The 22681-nt window shown below is 39.9% G+C and overlaps 1 protein-coding gene across 3 annotated transcripts in view; it reads right to left on the bottom strand.

The window, feature by feature from the left end:
- tenm4 (teneurin transmembrane protein 4) overlaps nt 1-22681 on the bottom strand; it is a 934100-nt gene that overhangs the window by 181093 nt on the left and 730326 nt on the right. For 2 of the 3 annotated variants that reach the window (XM_085998898.1, XM_085998901.1), the window contains 2 exons: nt 15532-15717; nt 8220-8246 (listed from right to left, as the gene is read on the bottom strand). In XM_085998898.1, the coding sequence (XP_085855024.1) occupies nt 8220-8246; nt 15532-15717 (213 nt within the window). The remainder of the gene's footprint in view (nt 1-8219; nt 8247-15531; nt 15718-22681) is intronic. The other variant, XM_085998899.1, reaches the window with a different exon arrangement.

The raw sequence follows: 22681 nt of genomic DNA, 5'->3' as shown, positions 1-22681 counted from the left end.
TAATGGGTTGTTAACAAGGTCATAATGACCTAAATTGCTTCCCCCACCGCTGCGTGTCAGGTCTGTCCCGACCCGGTCAGAATTTTTTTTCCCCCACTCAACCTGGCACCGAATGCGCCCACTGAGCCCCCGAAAAATTACCCCCCCCCCCACCCTGGTCTTTGCTGAATGAACTCAGCTGGTGCAACACACAACAGTTGTTCTCAATGCTCGTGGACAAGGAAGGGGAAAAATCAACAAGGATTCCCGCTCCATATCACTCTCCATTGACCCTTGCTGGAAAGTACACAAGGACAGAATAAGGTTGTGATGTTTTCCATTAGCCTGCCAACATTCACTATGTAGACACACAGCAAGAATTGTCATTTGAGAGAAGTCCTGGAGGGCAACCACAGAATCACTGCCTTTAGGAGAGTAATGGCTGTACTGGCAGGGGTACGTAGATGTGGACGATGAGGGATATGAAGAAGTGATCAGAGATGGCCTTGTTGGTGATCAGGACCCCGGGACTAGAGAGGCCACGTGAGATGATGACTCGAGGAGGTGGCCATGAATATGGATAGGAGAGTATATGAAAGGTGAGATTTCGAGAGGACAGTGAATTTGGAGAAGAGAGGGTGTTGAGATGGGGATTCAAATCTCTAGTGTGGAACCACTTGATACAGAGGCTGAGGAAGGAAAAGAAAGGAGGAACTCCTGAGAAGAAACTCGTGGTAGGGGGTGCTTGGAGGACAGTTGATGGTGTATTTTAAAGGAGAGGCAAGAGGGGTATAACAGGATGAGGTACTTGGTAGTGGAGAAGGTGCCAGAGGAGTAAGGCAACAGGCCAAAATGTGCCTCCAATGTAAGGGCCACACCACTACTGATTACCATCTTAGCCACCTTTCATCTGGATGCCTTTTTTAAAAACTCATGCAAATACACATTGTTTTTTAAAACCCAGCATTAATTGTAACTCTTTTTCCAAATCTTTTCTGCTGAAAAATGGTCAAACTAAATCTAGAAAAGTGACGCTCCTTTATATGAAAATAGACCTTTTATGGCAAATTTTCCCCTTTCCTGCACCTGGGAAAAGCTAAGTTCCTAGGCGTGGCAAAGAGGAAATGAGGTAATGACACCTTATAATGGGCTTCACCCCCACAATGCTGCCCCAGTTTTCTGAATGTTCTCAAAATGGGAAAAACACAGCCTGAGCCTGCAAGGCCAAATAGTGCATTTTGATGCTTAATGTACAGGTATGAACATAAGCTGAGTGTCTATACAAACATATGAATACTCTGCAAACCTTGTGTTAGTACACTAGAGGTGGGAGAAGACATTTTGTGCCCTCCTGCCTTATTTCCCATGGATTAGTGAAACGAAGAGGTTGAAAGTGTCCCTAAGATCCAAGGAGGCAGAAGCTCAGTAAATTATTTCCTCCTAAAATAATTGCCTAAAATGATCCCAGGCAGCCCCAATGCCAGTAACCAGAAGAGCAGCTCAAGGCTTCTCAGGGGACATATGAAAGCCGGTATGCCAGAGGAACGATGAGAACTAGACTAATCTAATAATTGTATTTGCAATAACTGAATGTGTGTGTTTATATGTCAATGACTGAAAATCTACACCAGGGACAAATTTGATGCATTTTGAACCTTAAGGTGCAAGTATGAACATAAGCTGAGTGTCTACTCACAGACATATGAATGTGTACCATACTTATTGGCCTAGAAATTTGTTGGCGCTGTGCCCATTTTGCAGGCGTAAATCGGGTGCCTAAATGTCCAATATGGCAGATGGAATGCGCCTGCACATTCCAGGCCGGAAGTGTGTCCGCTGCCATATTGGTAAAGGCTGAAGTATAGGCATATGCAAACAGGGGACAAAATGCCCGTTTCAGGACTCCCAAAATTGGCCTGCCCTGAAAGCTGCCAGTACTGTGCCCACTGCGTTCAGGATAACCAAGTCTACATGTGCCCTAACCAACGATCCATAAGGGGACCACTGGAGGCTGCCATTAAAAATGTACTTTTAAAAAAATTGCCTGAACAGCCCTCGCTCGGCTCCCTCCTGATCGCCACCCCTCCCAGGACCTACCTGAGGTCTATTGCCGATGTCTCAGTGGCCCAAAATTTAAATCCTCTTTGCCAACAAGTTGCTCATCTAATTTAAATGAGGCCCAAGCCATTTCTGTGCAGGGATCATTCCAGGCACCCAGATCGCACCTACAGGCCGGTGCTGTTTAACTTAACCCCATTGTGTTTTTGTACACATTCGTACTGATTTTATAAAATAATTCAGGGATTATAAAAGGCTATTCAGCCCATCCCACTATTGCTCATCACAGCATCCAAAGGTGTTTTGAACAATCCCAATGTTTTGCCTCCAGTATTCCACCTGGCAGGTTACTACAAACCTTTATCATTCTTTGAACTAACTGATCAAAGCCTATTTATTTTTAAAGAAAAAATCTTACTTCAAGAATTCCCATTGAGAATATATAAAGCCAAAAGCTCATCACATAGTTCTCACTTGAGTAAGGAGATAATGGCAGCTGATCAAGTTTGCTACGATTTATCCTAGGAACATGGGAACCGGAGTAGGCAATTCAGCTGCTTAAGCCTGCTGATGAATCTTTCAATTAGATGATGGCTGAGCTGTGCAGCATCTCTATTTTTCCACCTTAGATCCATATCCCTTGATACTCTTACCTAACAAAAATCTATCAATCTCAGTTTTGAAAGCTCCAATTAATCCAGCATTCACAGCCATTTAGGGGACAGAATTCCAGATTTCTACTACTCTTTGTGAAAAAACACTTCCTGATTTCCCTCCTAAATGGCCTAGCTCTAATTTTATGTCCCCGTGTTCTTGATTCACCTATCAGAGGAAATTGCTTCTCTGCATCTACCTTATTAAATCCTTTTAATATTTTAAACATCTCGATCAGCTCACCCCTTAATCTTCTATCGTCAAGGGAATACAGGCCTGGTCTATGCAACATGTCCTTATAATTTAACTCTCTAAGCCTCGGTATCATTCTGGTGAATCTGCGCTGCACCCCTTCCAAGGCCAATATATCCTTTCTGAGGTGCGGTGCCCCAAAACTGAACACAGTATCCAGATGGGGTTTGACCAAGGTTCTATTCAACAGAAGCATAACTTCCTCCCCCTTTTGCAATTCCAACCCCCTGGCGATAAGGGCCAATACTCCATGAGCCTTTTTGATTGCTTAGTATCTGTCCACTAGCTTTAAATGATTTGTGTACTTGGACTCCTGAATCTCTTTGCTCCTCTACAGTTCTTATTATCTCATTTAGAAAATACTCTGATTTATCTTTGTAAGGTCCAAAGTGGATGACCCCACAATTCCCCACATTAAACTTCATCTACCATAGTTTTGCCCACTTACTTAATCTTTCTATGCCCCTTTGCAAATTCCTGTTCCCATCTGCATTATTTACTGTACCTGCTAATTTAGTGTAATCTCCAAACTTGGACATACAACTCTCTATTCTTTCATCCAAGTTATTAATAAATATGGTGAAAAATTGAGGCCCCAAATCCCTGGGAAACATCACCTGTCACATTCCGCCAATCTGAGTATAGTATTTGAATTAGTAAATAGCTTTGTAATATAATGGAAAACGCAGAGAAATACATTTCCTCACAACCTAGTATTGATATTGTTCAGTTATATTGACTAAAAACTTACAACAGACTGGATCTGTCCCTGCCCTTATTGCTATGGTGGAATCTCCATTATCTATACTTGTATTTTCAGTAATCCTAATTACCTGCCAGAATTTTTGCAGGATAAAGCCTTGTGTGAGATATAACCTTATTGCACAACTTTTTTTTTGTCATCTGTATTTCAGCTTTACTTACTTAATACAATTACGAACATACAAACATACTAAAAATGGCGGATAGGGAAAGACCTACTGGTCCATCCTGCTTGTCCAATAGAGTTGTGATGCGTAGTGCATCGCAATACATACAATCCCCACCCCAGGTGCAGCCATGTACTCTCCTGGGAGAGGGGAAAAAGCAGAAAAAGGGGAGAAACCCATGCCAATTAGGGGAAAAAGTCTGTAAAATTCCTCTTCGACTCCCTTAGGTATTTTTTTTCTGATTGTTATTGTACTTGTCTTCATTCCTGTGCCTGGGTATTGCTACATCATACATGTAAAGCCAAGATTTGAGACTGTTGATTATCCCCAAATTCCTTAATTCACCAAAGGGTCTCTCTGCTATAATGGATAACGGACTTTCTGCTGTATCGCTAAACATCCACAAGATCCTGGATTCATAGCTATTTTTTCTTTCATGCATAAAAATGCTAACTTTACGTCAGGGCAAATCTGTTTTCATCACTATCCGTTCCTGCAATAATGTTTGCATAACTTTTGGAGAAAAGATACTTCGCCAAATTATTTTACTAGATAAAACCATTTTAACGAGCAATTTGTTTTTATTTGTAATGGCATATGGAAATCTTTGGATTAGGTGAGTTTATTGAATGTTGTATAAACTACAAAAAAGCTTTACAAATAAATGAATAAGATGTTCTTAAAATTATCACATCTGGTCACATATTCTTACAATGCTTCCCTTTACTTTTGATGTTATTAACTACAAAGACATGAAATAATAACAGCATAACTTATATTATATTTGTGTATGTAGTTTAGCTCATTCAGATAATTGTTATTATAGTGGTTTGAGAGCAATGCTATTGTACTGCTTGTTCAAAGAAATGACAGTACCTAAATCCATTAATAGTAAAGCGATTAACTTAAATTATTTCCAAATGTGCCAGGACTATTTCAGGTTTTCTTTTCTTGATAATACCAGTATTTTCCACCATTGTATCCCCAAGCAATTACCAGATTGCTCTTGAGAAAGAAACCTGCTTTCTCCATAATGTAACTTGAGAAAGGATGGTTCATAGTAAGATGCACATGAAAGGGGTTAAATTGGATAACCCCCGAAAACGGGCGTGAGGATTGTGGTACGCGATTAACCCGCGCCCATTCATTACGTTGCAGGCAGCATGTTAAATTGTTGCTGCCTGCTGTTCATTGATTGCACACATCAGTAGGGGGCCCGATATTGTGGGTGGCTAGTGCTACTTAAAGGCAGCCTGCAATTCTTAAAGGGGAGGTGCATTGTGGCTGAAAGAAGTGGTGGGAGTCCTTTGTGAACTGAATCTGTGCTCTAATATATTGAAGAATGGCTGAACATGCGAGAGAGCGTGCAACAAGGTTTTCTGATAATGCACTGGAGGCCTTGGTGCAGGACATAAAGAGAAGGAGCGATGTCCTGTATCTGCAGGGGGGCAAAAGGCCCTTGAGACATATGCTCAGGAGGCAATGGGAAGAAGTTGTGGGATGAGGGAGGAGAGGAGGAGGAGGATTAGGTATGCAGTGACCCTCATCATTGATCCCTCTAGCTGCACCAATGCCAGGAGTGTTGCTCTGAGAACATGGATGCAGTGCAAAAAGCTTAATGATCTGACACGAGTTGTTAAGGTGAGGGAGTTCAATCTTCAAATGGCATATCCTACCAACTGCACCACTAGCCTCATTCACTGCTCAATTCTCTAAAGCCCCATCGCCCACCTACCAACAATCACTATCAATCAGTACTCAACCCTACAATTCATACGGTTTACCTCACCCTCACACACTTAGCACTTTTGCAAGCCTCACACCTACGACTCACACACACTGGCAGCTATTCAACCATGATAGCCACATCACCCAAACATATTGCAGGACACTCGCTGACACACTTTCCTGTTTCTTGCAAGAGAAGGTGGTGCATAACAGGAGGCAGCAGGAAAGAACTGGAGGAGGACAAGCGTGACTGCGTGTTTTAAACCCCATGGAGGAGACACTGCTGGCCATCATGGGAAGGGGCATTGCTGAACCCATGGCCACTGGCGGCCCTGGAGGGATCGATGATGAGGGTCTCTGCAGTCTTAATCCTCCTGCTCTCCTCCTACTTCTCCCTCATCCCACCATCTTTTCTGACTCATAAGCTGCAGATGGTGTAAGCACGCATTTCTTACTTTCTCCTGTCCCCTCACCACAACCCAACCCAACCGTGGACAGTGGTGAGACACCAGACACTAGTGCGCAGAAGCCAGGGTGGGGGAAAGGATAGCACAGGTGCCAGTTCGCCAAAGGGTGAGGTCGCACACTAGTTCTGCTGCAGAGGACTCAGTTGAGGACTTTGATGTCCTGCTTTGTGTGGCCTCCCATCATTCTCCCAGCCACCCAGGTCTGGAAGCAACTTCTTTCAGCACAATATTTTATAGGACTAAAAACATACTGCAAGACCAGCCAGACCACTCCCCATAGAGTATTCAAATGTTAGCCAAGTATAGGAAACCTCCAAAAACATATACAATTGCACCAGCAGCCAGAATAAATAATCCAGCAATTAACCTGTATATACTTCATGATCCCTTTAAATAGCATTTGTGGGGGCATCCTTTACTCCATTTAAGATCATGTTTAGCTGTGTGAGGTTAAGACAGGGCATTGGCTGGAGTGTGGAATGGCAAAATGGCATCATGTCGCTGCTCTGCATGCTCCCGGCGGTCGTTAGGTGCACACATGCAAACTCCTTTACCAAGATGGTGTCCTGCACACTTCCCATTGGAAATGTGCGCACGCATCTCGGACTCCATATTTGAGTCTTAGTTGGTGGAATAGTGCCTAAAAAACGGGCGCTACATGACCCAATTTAGCCCCCAAAACAATTTAAGATGCAACATGCCTTCAAAAAGCCTACAAAGGCTACTGGTCAGAACAAAACTCATATACACAGTCTTTTTTTTTACACATTACATTGTTTTGCAGGGTTCCATGTAATTTTCTTTCATCAATAAATTATTCATAAAAATATTCAGCAGATATGCAGCTAACAGACTGAACAGTTTTTTTGAGTAGCAACAAGCAGATTTCAATATCACAATAAAGAATGTTATAATACTGCAAATTATATTTTATTTTGAGGATTGTAATCATGTATGTCTCTCTAATTCTGTTCAGGCATTAATGTATATATCTAGAGATAAAAAGTCAAAACAGAAAATGCTGGAATGCACAGCAGGATGGAAAGCATCTATAAAAAGATAGGATGGGTTAATATTTTGGGGTCAAATATTGCATCAGAACCAGAAACTCTGATAATCTCTTGGTGTATTCTCCTGTCACTTTCTTACTGAGGGATAGTACTTTTGCTTGCCAATGAAATGTATAAGAGTTTGAAACAATTGTCCAACAGTCTCAGGAAGCTCAACAAACATTTCTTTAAATCAAGTAATTTATGAGACTCTACTGTTGACAGATTACAGTATATAACTAAAGTGAATTTGCAGAATTCTGCATCATGAATGCAATTTTTTATTGGGTCTACAGCAACTTCAACCTTTGATTAAGTTCAGGTGTTGGAGAAACTGTTTATACTCAGCAGAAGTCCTGAAGCCTGAGGCAGGTGGGTTGGACCATCAATCCTCCAGCTTATTTTTAATTTGTCAGGATGCTACATATATGCATCGACTGTAATTGTTGAACTACGCATGAAAATATCTTCACACTGGACTCCTGCATAATTTGGCAGGCTTCAATGTCAGTTTTTGTAGCGTGAGCTGCATCCCTCTGCACTGTCATTATTTTAAGAATGTTTCCTTATTTTTCCTGTCCTTGTACGATAGATGCATGGGTCTATTAAGCTTCGTCAGGAGAGCAGAACTGTCCAAATCTATGGATATATTGGTCAATAATTTGATTCTACCCATTAGGGTGTTTGACCATTGCAGGAATGACCCCAGCAATTTTTTCCTCTCCCTTCATCCCATCAGGGAACCTAGATGAGCCCCCTGAGGGAAAGCTTGAGTAGAAAAGTAATTCATGCTGGATTCAAATATTGGGTCACTAGGATGATGGTCCAGTGAATTAGCTGCTTCATTTGGAACTGCATTTCTCTGCAATATTACCAATGAAAATAATAAAATAGTTCTGAAGTGCCGTAATCTCAAGTGTAGCAACAGACTGTCCACTTATAACAACAGCAAGATACTGAAAAAAACTTAAGTGGACTACATCAGGCTAATAAAGAATTATTGCAACAGTAACAGAATTAGAAATTCCCCAAGTTGATTTGAAAAGGTTCACTTTAAAACACATCATGAACAGTTTACAGAAGACATAGGAGTGAAACCATACCTTTCACTACCTTATCCAGATAGTGAGCTTGGGAGATAAAACACACAGGACATTCAGGAGAGGTTGAAATAAGAACATTTCCACTAGCTAAGAGATATTATAAGAAAATTATTACAAAACAAAAAAGAAAGCAGGATACATACATCAGGAGAACATGGTTAAGAAACAACAATGCCATTTCATGGTGACAAAAATGGTTTGTGCCATTTTTTCTAGGTGGTATTGCTTTACCCTCATTGCTGTTTTTATATTTTTCACTACAGTAAAAACCTGAATGGGATCTCAAGGTTGAGACTACAGTTAGGTTGTGACATGTCATTGCATGAAAACCTCACCAGCAAGAAATCAGAAATGCTTTGGTTATGACCACTATCTAAAACTGAGATAGAGACTACCCAGCTTCCTGAGCACAAACTACTGAGATCAATGATGGTCTAAAGTATTGTCCCTCTACTATGTAAGAAACACTTAAAAGTTCTTGTGGGAAAGACCATACAGTTTACATGGAGATAATACAAGATTTGGAGTGGAAGTTTGACTTGTAGGGAAATCTGAATAACTTGCGCATATCCCAAATATCCTTGTTATGCATGGCTTTCCACAAGATTCTAAATATTAAAATTCCATTCCCAACTATATTTTTCTTTTTATGTCTGTATCTGACATTTTTAGAAAAATACAGTTGTTCTTTATTTTTGTTGAAGGCACATTTTTGTAACCACCAAGTGAGTGTGCATGATCAATCTCTGATGGTGAAGCTGAAGGAACAAGCTATACTTCAGTTTAAGAGGAATGGAGATTGTGGATGATATGTATGCTGGAGACAATCGCTCACATGTGATGGTATAAAGCTGTGGAGCGATTGGAAGACAAGGATAAGTATCTTGAAGTTGATTTTCTGGACCATTGGGTGTCAGTGGGTGCTTTATATGGATGGAAATGATGATGAGGAGAGAGCACATACCATAGAGTTTTGGAATAGCTTAAGTTTTTGAATGGTAGAAATGGAAAGGCCAACAATGAGTCACAAGTACTAAACATTAAAATGTTGTTGGGAAAGCCCAGTAGCAAAGATTTAAAAATACAGAAAGTACCAATCTATTTAACTGAAGAAAAATAAATTCTGAGTCAGAAGAACCGACATCTCATGTATGGATATGGCTTTTAAAGTAGTTCATATCACACCTGAATTTGATTTTACTATTCCGAGTGGCCATAAAGATCACATCAATCTGAGAGAGATATACTCAAAAAGGCAAATGGAATATTGGCCTTTATCTCGAAGGGGTTGGAATATAAAGGGGAGGAAGTTATGCCTCTGCTGTACAAGCCCGAGGCTTGATCAGACCTCATCTGGTACTGTGTTCAGTCTTTGGCACCAAAACCCAGGAAAGATACATTGGCCTTGGAGGGGGTACAGCACAGAGTCACCAGAATTATACCAGCACTTAAAGATTAAATTATAAGGACAGGGTGCATAAATTTAGTTTATATTCCTTTGAGTTCAGAAGGTTTAAGTGTGAGTAATGTCTTTAAAATGATAAAGGGATTTGATACAGAGAAACTATTTCCTAAGGTGGGGAATCCTCAATAAGGGGATATAATCTTAAAATTAAAGTTAGGCCATTTGGGAGTGAAATTAGGAAGTACTTTTTCCACACAAAGCGTTCATAGAAATCTGGAATTCTCTCCCCCAAAATGCTGTGGATACTGGTTCGATTGAAATTTCTAAGATTGAAATTGATAGATTTTTGTTGGGTAAGGGTATCAAGGATTATGGAGCAAAGATGGGTAAATGGAGTTGAGGTACAGATCAACCATGATCAAATTCAATGGTGGAACAGGCTCGAGGGACTGAATGGCCTACTCCTGTCCCAATGTTCCTCCAGGGCAATTAATGATATCAGAAGAGGAACAGAACATACCAAAGTGACATAGAGATTAGGCATATGTATATCAAAAAATCTTAATAGGTAATATTTGTTATGTTTTGAGTTTGATGAGCATTATGGATTTTGTTCCCTCAGTTTCGGAATCACTGACTATTCAATAATGTGTTTAGTTTGCAACTAAGATTCAACTTGAATGGAAAGAAAAAACAGAAACATTTTTTGTACACCATTCTTCCTGCATATCTAACTCTTTAACCCATAGAGGTTCTTTTGCAGATTTTATCACGTCAGTGAACAGTTCTTTGCATTAGAATAAGATTTTATATAGATTAGAACATAATAATGCAGAAATAATCAATACTAAAAATAAATGATCCACTCCTCCGGATACCTCTATATGCTAAACAGTTTAGCAACAAGACGCTACTGAATGGCATGGCTAAGTAAAACATCTTCATACAATAGGTTTTCAGATTTAAACATCATCAGTAGTTTTCATTTTACATTTGATTTACACAGAACCAACATTTTATGTTCATTTAGAGAAGAAATACAAGCAAATGCTTCAGAAATGTGACATATTTATGTCCATTTGTAAAGTCACATATTGACGCAGACAGAACAACAAAAGCTAAAGAAAACAACATCCATGCAAAAACTAAAGCACAAATAGAAAGAAGCAATACTGTTAGCCAGTAGGAGGATGGCAATGAGAGTAAATATATTTTCATTTTTTGTTTTTGGCCAGAAAGATTACTTACCTACAGTAGAGTTATCCTTACTTTGCAGTAAAATACCATTGGTTTAGGACTGAGACAGTGCTTTAATCAGGAGAAGCCTTGTGCCTGTCCTTGGAATGATCCAAGGCTCTTCTTTTGCTATATTATAGGACTCAACCCTGATAGATTTCCCATTCACTTAAGAATTGTGAAGTATTTCAGCAATAACATAAAACAAATCAGAAGTCACAGATTTTTCACTGGTGCAGAGAAAGTCAAGGGATGACCTCACAGAGGTCTTCAAGAGCATGATAGGGTAAGTGCTAATAGATTATTTTACTGAAGCTTGTATTATATCAGGAGATTAACACTCAGAATAACTGTAAGAAAATAGGTCAAATAACTGAAAGGATGTTTTGTAATTTTCACTGCAGCAAACTAATGAAATTGAACTGCAGCTGTAACATGAGACAGATGGTGCAAGTGTGGGATAAAGTGACATTAAACATGAAAATAATCTGGACTGATTCATTGAATTTTTTTAAAAAGGCAGACATACTGCTAATCCTCATTAGAATGGTGACTCAGAATTAAACCAATAGGATGTGGCAAAGAAAATAAAATGAAGGTGGTTTATACTTCTCCAAAACAATGAAGACCTTCCAAGCTAAACCATCACAATGGCTGGGAAATTCCTCAGAGCTGCTCTCACTCCACCAGGATTACTTTGCCGGAAGTGCGGTGGAAAGTTTGTTTGCAGGTAAACAGAGTTTCCGCCCCATTCTGGTGAAGTAACACTGGCGGTTGGGAGCAGCTTCGAGGAATTTCCCGGCCACAGTTTCAGTTTCTGAATTTTTCAAATATTTAATGCTTATGTTAAGTCTTACTATATAAATCCTAAACACCAATTTAAGTAGTAAATTTTCTTCACAGCTTGCAGCACATGTAGAATTTAATGCATTATGTATATCCTTACTTTTAAAAGATGCTGCCATTTATAAAGCATTATCTGTTTAAGTTTGACCAATTCCACTTTTTCAAGAAAAATTTGATCCTAAAATTATTTTTCTTTGGTGAAAAATGTATTCAAGTAATAGACTGGCATACATTAAAAGTTGATCTTACCAGAGAAGTGACTGAAAACAACAGTCTAGAAGTAATTCAACACTGAATCCTGGTCAGAGTCACAAACAATATTTTGTGTGCCTGAGGTGCACTATCCTTTCTCGACATGGTTGATCAGATCATCCTCCTGCGGTGCCTCACCTCTGTGGTACTACATAGGATTACATAGGATATACGGCACAGAAACAGGCCATTCGGCCCAACCAGTCTATGCCAGTGTTTATGCTCCACTCGAGTCTCCTCCCGTCTTTCCTCATCTAACCCTATCAGCATAACCCTCTATTCCCTTCTCCCTCATATGCTTATCTAATCGCCTCTTAAATGCATCTACACTCTTTGCTTCAACCACTCCCTGTGGTAGCGATTGCCACATCTCACCACTCTCTGGGTAAAGAAGTTTCTTCTAAATTCCCTATTTGATTTTTTGGTGACTATCTTATATTGATGGCCTCTAGTTTTGCTCTTCCCCACATGTGAAAACACTCTCTCTGTATCTACTCTATCAAAACCTTTCATGATTTTAAAGATCTCTATTGTCACCCCTCAGCCTTCTCTTTACAAGAGAAAAGAGACCCAGCCTGTTCATCCTTTCCTGATAGGTGTAACCTCGCATTTCTGGTATCATCCTTGTAAATCTTCTCTGCACCCTCTCCAGTGCCTCCACATCCTTTTTATAATATGATCAGAATTGCACAGAGCACTCCAAGTGTGGTCTAACCAGGGTTTGATACAAGTTTAGCATAACTTAACTACTTTTCAATTCTATCATTCTAGAAATAAACCCTAGTGCTTGGTGTGTTTTTTATGGCTTTGTTAACCTGTGTCAATACTTTGTGATTTGTGTATTTGTACTCCTAGATCCCTTTGTTCCTCTACCCCATTTAGATTCTTATTTTCCAAGTAATATGTGACCTCCCTATTTTTCATATCAAAATGTAATACCTCACATTTATCTGTGTTGAATTTCATTTGCCAATTATATGCCCATTCTGCAAGTTTATTAATGTCTTCCTATAATTTGTTGCAGTCCTCCTCAGTATTGGCTTCCCCCACGCCCAATTTGGTGTCATCCGCAAATTTAGAAATTGTGTTTTTGATTCCAAGGTCTAAATCTTTAATATAAATTGTAATCAACAGTAGTCCTAGCACTGATCCTTCTGGAACACCACTTCCCACCTTCTGCCACTCTGAATAGCTCCCCTTTACCCCTACTCTCTGCTTTCTGTCTTGAAGCCAGCTAGCTACGTATTCTGTTACTTGTCCCCTGACTCCGCATTCCCTGACCTTATTCATAAGTCTGTTATGTGGTACCTTATCGAAGGCCTTTTGAAAATCTAGATACTTTACATCTACTATATTACCCTGGTCTACTCTCTCTGTTACCTCTTCAAAAAATTCAATTAGGTTGTTCTAGCAAGACTTTCCCTTTTGAAATCCATGCTGGCTATTATTATCTTTTTTGCTTCTAGATGTTCTTCTATTTTCTCCATTAGTAGGGATTCCATTATTTTTCCTACCACCGATGTTAAGCTGATTGGCCTATCGTTCCCTGGACATGTTCTATCTCCCTTCTTAAATATAGGTATTATGTTAGCTATCCATCAGCCCTCTGGCACTATACCTTTTTCTAATGAATTACTAAATATGTGTAGTAATGTCTCTGCTATTTCTTCCCTAAATTCTTTCAAAATGTGTGGATGTAATCTGTCCGGACCAGGGGTTTTATCCTCTGAGTTTCAATAGTTTATTTAATATATCTCATTTTATCTTAAATGCAGTTAACTCATTACTAATTTCATCATCCGATGTCATCTCCACCTGCTCTATCTCCCTGGTAAATACTGAAGCAAAGTAACTATTTCATATCTCTGCCATCTCTCTATTGCTGTCCTTACATAGTTCCATTCCTACTTGTTTCACCAAATCCAGCACATTTTCTGCAATAGCTTCTCTTCCCTTCCCTGCACGGTCAATATTTCACTTTGTCCTCCTCTTATTCCTTATCTATATTCTGCCTCTGAGTGATATTATCCGTAAGTATGGGGTCAGATTGCGTATGTATGCTAATGATACCTAGTTTTACCTCTCTTCCACTACACTTGATTCCATGACGATCGCTATGCTGTCCAACTTCCTGCCCAGCGTCAAGTTGTGGATGAGCCAGAACCTTTGGCAGTTCAAAACTGGCAAGATTGAAGCCATCCTATTTGTCTCCTGCCAAAAACTCCATGCATCAACCCCAATTCCATTGTCCCCAATTCCATTCCACTTCCTGGGAATCTCTCTGTCCTTGGCCTCCTACACAGTTCCAGTGAAGCTCAGTGGAAACTCTAGGAACAGCAGCTCATCTTTCAATTAGGCACTCAACATTGAGTTCGACAACTTCAGATCATAACCACTGCTCCCTTTTTTTTGGACATCAGGTGTTGGTAATGATTCTGCTGTTGCCATTTACAGTTCCTTCAGACCCATCTTTTGTTTCTTCACTTGTCCCATTACCACACCCTTTTGCCTTGCCCCATCATCCCTTTTGTCATTTAATCACTTCTGCCTTCCACCCTATCACAGACCTCTTGTTCTTTCCTCCCCTCCCTGCCTTTGTACTTGCTTAAAACCTGTTACATCTGTAACATTTCCCAGCTCTGACAAAAGGTCACAGACCTGAAACGTTAACTCTGTTTCTCTCTCCACAGATGCTTCCTGACCTGCTGAGTATTTCCAGCATTTTCTGTTTATAGTTCAGCCTACTAATACTATCTGGGCTCAACTACCTATAATAGCTACAAGAGCAAGATATCAAAAGGGAATCTTGGGTCTTTGGAATCGTATGCAGAGTGAAAATTGGAAGGGAAAAAAGTACCTTATAATATTATGAACAACCAATAGATATTTGTTAAAGCTGCAAAGTCTCATATGTTGCAAATGTACCTAACATAAGTCATGTTGTCAACACCAATGATTTGGTTGATAATATTTTTGAAGCTAAGATCCTGTAATGAAACTTAACTGAGATGGATGTTTGCTCTCTATGTTCTTAGAACCTACAGATTAGAGCCAGGTACTGATAGCATGGAATAAGATCAGTGCAGTGTTTAAACAGAACAGATACTGTCCTATATGCAAAACTGGCTTCAAAATTACCTCTAGAAATTAAAATATTAATAAAATTGATTGAGTTGTAATTTTTTGAATGATCAATTCTGATCATTGATCTAAAATACAATCATTTAAAAGGAACATATGGGGAACTCCTACTTTTTTGGCATTTTCAACATGCCTGATACCTATACTGGCCAATGCCTCTCAATTAACGTCAGATTTATTTATTAGAATTAAAACACACTGTCATTTTACAAATATGATTTTGAACTACTGGAATGATAGATATACTGCAAACCACAAAGTAAATTTAACAATGAAATGGTCAAAGAGTTTCCCCTCTTCTGGCTGCAAAAGGACACTTACTCATTTACAAACAAAAATTCACAACAAAAGTTTAAAATCCCATTAACAAAAAAACTCTCATGCTAGACTAAGTAGCACAAATAGATTAAACATGCTTTTCTTAAGTCCTACCAATAGTGCAGTGCTCTCCATTCCACCCCGGGCTACATTCACACTTGCCATCCTTACACGTCCCATGCTCATTGCAGCGTGGGTGACACGCTCGCTGATCACAGGCGCTGCCCATCCAGCCTTCGTCACAGCGACAGGTGCCTCCAATGCAGATCCCATGGCCGCTACAGTCTACTGCACAAATCTCTGTGGGAGACACAGGCAAATCCCTGTATTATTGTCAAAGATGTAACAGTTCAGTGGCCAGGTCAAGCAGGAATAAAAGGATTTTTTACACTCTTGGCAGTTAATTCCTTTCAACAATAAGGATTTAATAAGAAGATTACAATAAAATAGGGATTACGGAGGCCATCCTTAAATGGTCCACCTACTTCTCTTACAAGCTCATGATAACTGATGTTTCTTCACTGTTGTTTTCTGATTAAAAGGGGAATTGATAGATTCTGTAGGAAATGTATGAAATATCACATTTAATTAAAAACCTGTCAGTAGTAGCTTCAAACAAAACAGATGGGAAGAAAGCTAACACCTAATTAAAACACTAATGCATGAAAATGCCACTCACAGGAATAGTATGAGAAATTGCTGGTACCTGTAGTTCAACATTGCTGCATATAATAAAGAGTCGATACCTTGAGCCAACTTTAAAAACTCCTTAAAGAGCTTCAGCTTTCCAACTTCGAACTTTTTGATTCAGGAGATCATAAAGATGCTAAACACGTCTTCACTTCAAGAAGTATCAAATATTTCGACATGTTTGCATACTTTTAAAATGAGATTCCAGTGAAATGAGACTTTCTTACACTTATTTGCATTCTACTTAGATTTCAGCAAAACGGTAATGGGCTGAACTTGCACTGTACAATATAACTCATGTGTTCATAGGACATTCTTCTCTGCTATTTTAATGACGATTAACCTGCTAAACCAACAGGTTAACAGCCTTACTAAAAATATAGACAAAAGAATGTTACATGGCATTTTACTGTCTGCTTTTTTTAACAAGGGAGTTAACCTGTTTATTTGAAGTAGGTTAATGCTTCAATAAAATAGCAGTTTTACCAAATATTCTTGTGGATTGAAATTGTGCTACAGGGAGACCCTGTTAGCAATTGCAATTTAAAGAACATTCTCAGCTCCATAGGACTGAGTTACAATTTCAAAATATATCTTGTTCCAAAATAAAAATGCTGCTCAATGCTCTGCAAAAGCACAAGGTGTAACTTGCACCATCCGTGTAGCCATCCTGAAATAAAAGCTATTCAGTTTTAAACAGATCAAGCCCGGTTAATTTCAAATGATCAAATTTTAATTACAGAACTGCTTGGTTTTATGCTTCAGTTACATTTGTACATAGGATTTTCGAAGTATTTAATTATGGAATTATTACTGTTATGATTCAGATGAATGAAGTTGAATTAATTGCTTCTACTGGTTGAATGCAGATTATTTGAATGATGTAAACATAGCTGATGTAGTTCGTTACAGGCTTCCAGTAATCTGACACAATACAGAGCCCCACAAATTATCTCCTGTTTATTCACGTACAGTCCAAACTTATGACTGATGTAAATTTAAGCAGTTTAAGTTAAACTGGTTATGTAAACAATTGAACAGGGTATTTGTCAGGCCCTTCAAAATTTGCAGAGCAATAATTGGAGAGCTTAAAAGGAGAAAGAACAATGGGAAATATTGTGATACAGAATAGATTTCATGAGTGAGGAAAAACTTGGCAGTCACAATTAATATGTTGTGAATCTTTGTGAAGGCCTTGCTGGCAAGACTGACAAAACAATGGCACTTTCGGTAATTGTTTCTAAATTATTGAAGTAAAATCTCAACAGGTATATTCACATAAGCTGGATTTGGAAATGGTTTCAAGCATGCTGATTTTTAAAAAATCTACTCAGAAGTTAAAATCTAAAGGATTTGGGGATTCAATTATTGAGGTGACAAGTTAGTTTTCATAATGGGAGAGACAGAGATCCAGACCAAGAATGATATAGATTTACATGGTGCTGGATATGGCAGAGGGATTCAGAATTTCTCCAGATTTAATTTTTTGTGAGATATAAATAAAACACATGAAATGTAGCAGGATGAAGGTAATCACTTTCAAAAGCAGAGCTTGGAACTCACAAACAGGATGTACGCCATTCCCAACATCATCACTTAGTCTTGTACCTCTTTACTAAAGCTGCTCTAAACATAGAAACATAGAAAGATAGAAACATAGAATATAGGAGCAGGAGTAGGCCATTCGGCCCTTTGAGCCTGCTCCGCCATTCAATGAGATCATGGCTGATCATCCAAATTCAGTACCCTGTCCCTGCCTTCTCCCCATATCCCTTGATCCCTTTAGCCTTAAGAAATATATCCAGCTCTTTCTTGAATATATTTAATGAACTGGCCTCCACCGCCCTCTGTGGCAGAGAATTCCACAGGTTCACCACTCCCTAGGTGAAGAAATTCCTCCTCATTTCAGTCCTAAATGGCTTACCCCTTATCCTTAGACTATGACCCCTGGTTCTGGACTCCCCGGCCATCAGAAACATCCTTCCTGCATCTAGTCTGTCCAGGCCTGACAGAATTTTATAGGTTTCGATGAGATCCCCTCTCAATCTTCTAAACTCCAGTGAGTATAAGCCCAATCGACACAATCTCTCCTCATACGTCATTCCTGTCATCTCAGGTATCAGCCTGGTGAATCTTCGCTGCACTCCTTCCATGGCAAGAACGTCCTTCCTCAGGTAAGGCGACCAAAACTGCACACAATACTCAAGGTGCGGTCTCACCAAGGCCCTGTACAACTGCAGCAAGACATCCTTGTTCCTGTACTCGAACCCTCTTGCTACGAAGGCCAACATACCATTTGCAATCTCTGCCATTCAAATAATAATCTGCCTTCCTGTTTTTGCCACCAAAGTGGATAACCTCACATTTATCCACATTATAGTGCATTTGCCATGTTTCTGCCCAATCACCGAACCTGTCCAAATCGTACTGGAGTTTCACGACATCCTCCTCACAGCTTACCCTCCCACCAAGCTTTGTGTCGTCTGCAAATTTGGAGATATTACATTCAATTCCCTCGTCCAGATCATTAATATATATTGTGAACAGCTGGGGTCCTAGGACTGATCCTTGCGGTACCCCACTAGTCACTGCCTGCCACTCAGAAAACGACCCGTTTATTCCAACTCTTTGCTTTCTGTCCGCCAACCAGTTCTCTATCCAAGTCAATACCTTGCCCCCAATCCCATGTGCCTTAATTTTGCACCCTAATCTCTTATGTGGGACCTTATCGAAAGCCTTCTGAAAGTCCAAATATACCACATCCACTGGTTCTCCCTTATCTATTTTACCAGTTACATCCTTAAAAAATTCCAGTAGATTAGTCAAGCATGATTTACCTTTCGTAAATCCATGTTGACTTTGTCCGATCCTGTCACTGCTTTCTAAGTGCTCTATTACATCTTTTATAATAGACTCTAGCATTTTCCCCACTACCGATGTCAGGCTTACCGGTCTATAATTCCCCGCTTTTTCTCAACCACCTTTTTTGAATAGTGGCGTAACATTCACTACCTTCCAATCCATGGGTTCTGTTCCAGAGTCTATCGAGTTCTGGAAGATGACCAGCAATGCATCTACTATTTCTAGGGCCACTTCCTTAAGTACCCTGGGATGTCGATTATCAGGCCCTGGGGATTTATCGGCCTTCAGTCCCATCAATTTTCCTAACACCATTTCCCTACAAATACTGATTTCTTTCAGTTCCACCCTTTCATCAGACCCTATGTTCCCCGGCATCTCTGGGAGGTTATTTGTGTCCTCCTTTGTGAAGACAGAACCAAAGTATGAATTTAGTTGGTCTGCCATTTCTTTGTTTCCCATTATAAATTCCCCTGATTCTGACTGCAAGGGACCTACGCTTGACTTCACCAATCTTTTTCTCTTCACATATCTATAAAAGCTTTTACAGTCAGTTTTTATGTTCCCTGCTAGCTTATTCTCATATTCTATTTTCCCTTTCTTAATTAATCCCTTTGTCCTCCTTTGTTGAATCTTAAACTGCTCCCAATCCTCAGGATTATTGCTTTTTCTGGCCAATTTATATGTCCTCTCCTTGGATGTTAGGCTATCCCTAATTTCCCTTGTTAGCCACGGTTGAGTCACCTTTTTTGTTTTATTTTTATGCCAAACTGGGATGAACAAATTCTGTAGCTCATCCATTCGGTCTTTGAATGTTTGCCATTGCCTATCCACCATCAACCCTTTGAGTGCCATTCCCCAATCAATCCTACCCAACTCGCTCCTCAGACTATCGTAGTTTCCTTTATTTAAATTGAGGACCCTAGTCTCTGAGTCTACTACTTCATTCGCCATCTTAATGAATAATTCGATCATATTATGATCGCTCCGACCCAAGGGGCTTCGTACAACAAGATTGCTAATTAATCCTTTCTCATTAGATAATACCCAGTCTAAGATGGCCTGATCTCTGGTTGGTTCCTCAACATATTGGTCCAGGAAACCATCCCGTAAACACTCCAGGAATTCCTCCTCCACAGTATTGTTACTAATTTGGTTGGCCCAATCTATATGTAGATTAAAGTCACCCATGATGACTGCTGTGCCCTTATTGCACGCTTCTTTAATTTCCCTTTTAATGCCATCCCCAACCTCCGCCTTACTGTTGGGAGGTCTATATACCACTCCCACTAATGTTTTTTTCCCCTTAGTATTTCTCAATTCTACCCATACAGATTCCACATCATCAGAGCTAATATCCTTCATTACAATTGTATTAATCCCTTCTTTAACCAGTAATGCTACCCCACCTCCCTTTCCTTTTTGCCTATCTTTCCTGAACATCGAATACCCCTGGATGTTGAGTTCCTAGTCTTGGCCATCCTTGAGCCACGTTTCCGTAATCCCAACCAAATCATATTCGTTTACCTCTATTTGCGCAGCCAATTTGTCCACCTTATTACAAATGCTCCTCACATTAAGACACAAAGCCTTCAGGCTTGTTTTTTTAACGCTCTTAGACCTATTAGAATTATTATTTACTGTGGCCATGTTTGATTTAAACCGTTGATTTCTCTGACTGCCACTTTTGTTTTTCTCCTTCCTATCTTTTGCTTTTATCCCTGTTTCCCTTTCCTCTGTCTCCCTGCTCAGGTTCCCAACCCCCTGCCATTTTAGTTTAAACCCCCCCGAACAGTGCTAGCAAACCTCCCCGCAAGGATATTTGTCCCGTTCTGGTTCAGGTGCAACCCGTCCGACTTGTACAAGTCCCACCTTCCCCAGAAGCAGGCCCAGTGATCCAGGAAGCTGAAGCCCTCCCTCCTGCACCAACTCTTCAGCCACGCATTCATCTGCTCTATCCTCCTATTCCTATACTCACTAGCACGTGGCACCGGGAGTAATCCAGAGATTACAACCTTTGAGGTCCTGCTCTTTAATCTGCTACCTAGCTCCCTAAATTCTTGCTGCAGGACCTCATCCCTCTTCCTACCCATGTCATTGGTCCCAATGTGAACCACGACCTCTGACTGTTCACCCTCCCCCTTCAGAATGCCCTGCAGCCGTTCAGTGACAAAAACTACTTGACCAAATATAGGATTCCAGGCTATCCGTGTCAAATGTTTTGCTGTCTATTAAGCAGTAAAAAGGGAGATTTCATTGATCACAACAGAAGTTTAAAAATGGAAGGAGGTTTACCAAGTTTCAGTTTATAGCCTCTGTCCAGCTGCATCTCACAGCAGGAGACAGACTATATTCCATATATTGATTTTCATTCTTTTTGTTGCTGTCAAAATCACCTTTCCCCACTCAACACTTCAGGGGAAATTCATTTTCCCATCTTCAACTCAAAATATAAACACTGCTGTACAAACCGTATAATATGGCATGATAGTGCCAATGAGTTATTACAGCTCACTGCCATTACTAATGCACAACAGAAAGTTCAAGAGGAGTAAAATCAAACAAAAATAGAATTATAACAAGTATTAAAGATTAATAAAAAATGCTGTTTCAGTATTATTACATAACACCTTCAAATTCAAAACAGGCTTTACAGTTTTAAAATTGTTGGGTGTAACAGCTTTAAAAATTGGCAGTTTTTGAGAAAGCCAATTTGTTGCAGTAAGTTTGGTGGAATGATGCACTGTGTTAGCAGCTTGTGTCCACAAGTCCCTGATTAGTGATTTCTCCACCTTAATCTGATTATCATGGGAAGACTTTGTGTGTAGGCCAAGAACTTCTCTGCAGGGAGGGAAGGAAAATTGTCCTGCTGGTTAACTCGTGCCACTCGAAAGCACCAGTTAACAGCTGGCTGCAAAACGGTAACGTTAATAGCTGAGGAGCAGAAATCCTGCTTTCCTTCTCTGCTGTGAAATGATGGGGTGGTACAATAGGCCCTGAAAAGGAAGGGGAAAAACAACTTAATAATTAGAGTGGGGGGGGGGACATGCATAGAATGATGGGGTAAATTTTCAATTATTGTCCCCAGTGCAAAGTATAATTCAACTGAAACAAATATTAAGAATTTAGGCAGGAAGGTCAATGCATTCAATTCGCAACCCGTGTGATTTTCCATCCATTAATTTTAATGCACATCACAGAGTTATTACTGCAGTGATTTTACATCCGAAGATCAGTTAATCTATTCAACAGAAATTCAAAACTCTTTTGGGAGCATTTACACCATAAGTTTAGCATCCGTGCAAAGTGGTTTCTGCTTCACCCTTACTTTGGTAGTGCAAATCAGACATCAGGGCCTGACCTGACTCCAGAGTGAAGTGAAGTGAGATTGCCTCCTCCAGAAAGTCTCACTCCACTTCATGCCAGGGTCAGGTTGGGACATGACTCCAGATTCTGGCTGCATTTACACTATAATTGTAATGTCCCACTGCTACCAGGAGATACAGTAAAAGTAGAACCAAAGATAAACTAAATGGAGACTAACAATTGTTTTGTATAAGAGCGATGAGCCACGGTCATATATTATAAGAAGTGCAATTAAATGTTGAGAAGCAGCAGAAGAGATCTCAACTGGAGTATTGTGTCCAATTCTGGGCACCGCACTTTAGGAAGGATGTGAAGGCCTTAGAGAAGGTGCAGAAAAGATTTACGAGAA

Source organism: Somniosus microcephalus, chromosome 10 (assembly GCF_052327205.1).
Source record: "Somniosus microcephalus isolate GS21.2 chromosome 10, FLI_Smic_1.0, whole genome shotgun sequence".
Classification (NCBI taxonomy): domain Eukaryota; kingdom Metazoa; phylum Chordata; class Chondrichthyes; order Squaliformes; family Somniosidae; genus Somniosus; species Somniosus microcephalus.
This window is presented reverse-complemented; position numbering and strand designations above follow the sequence as displayed.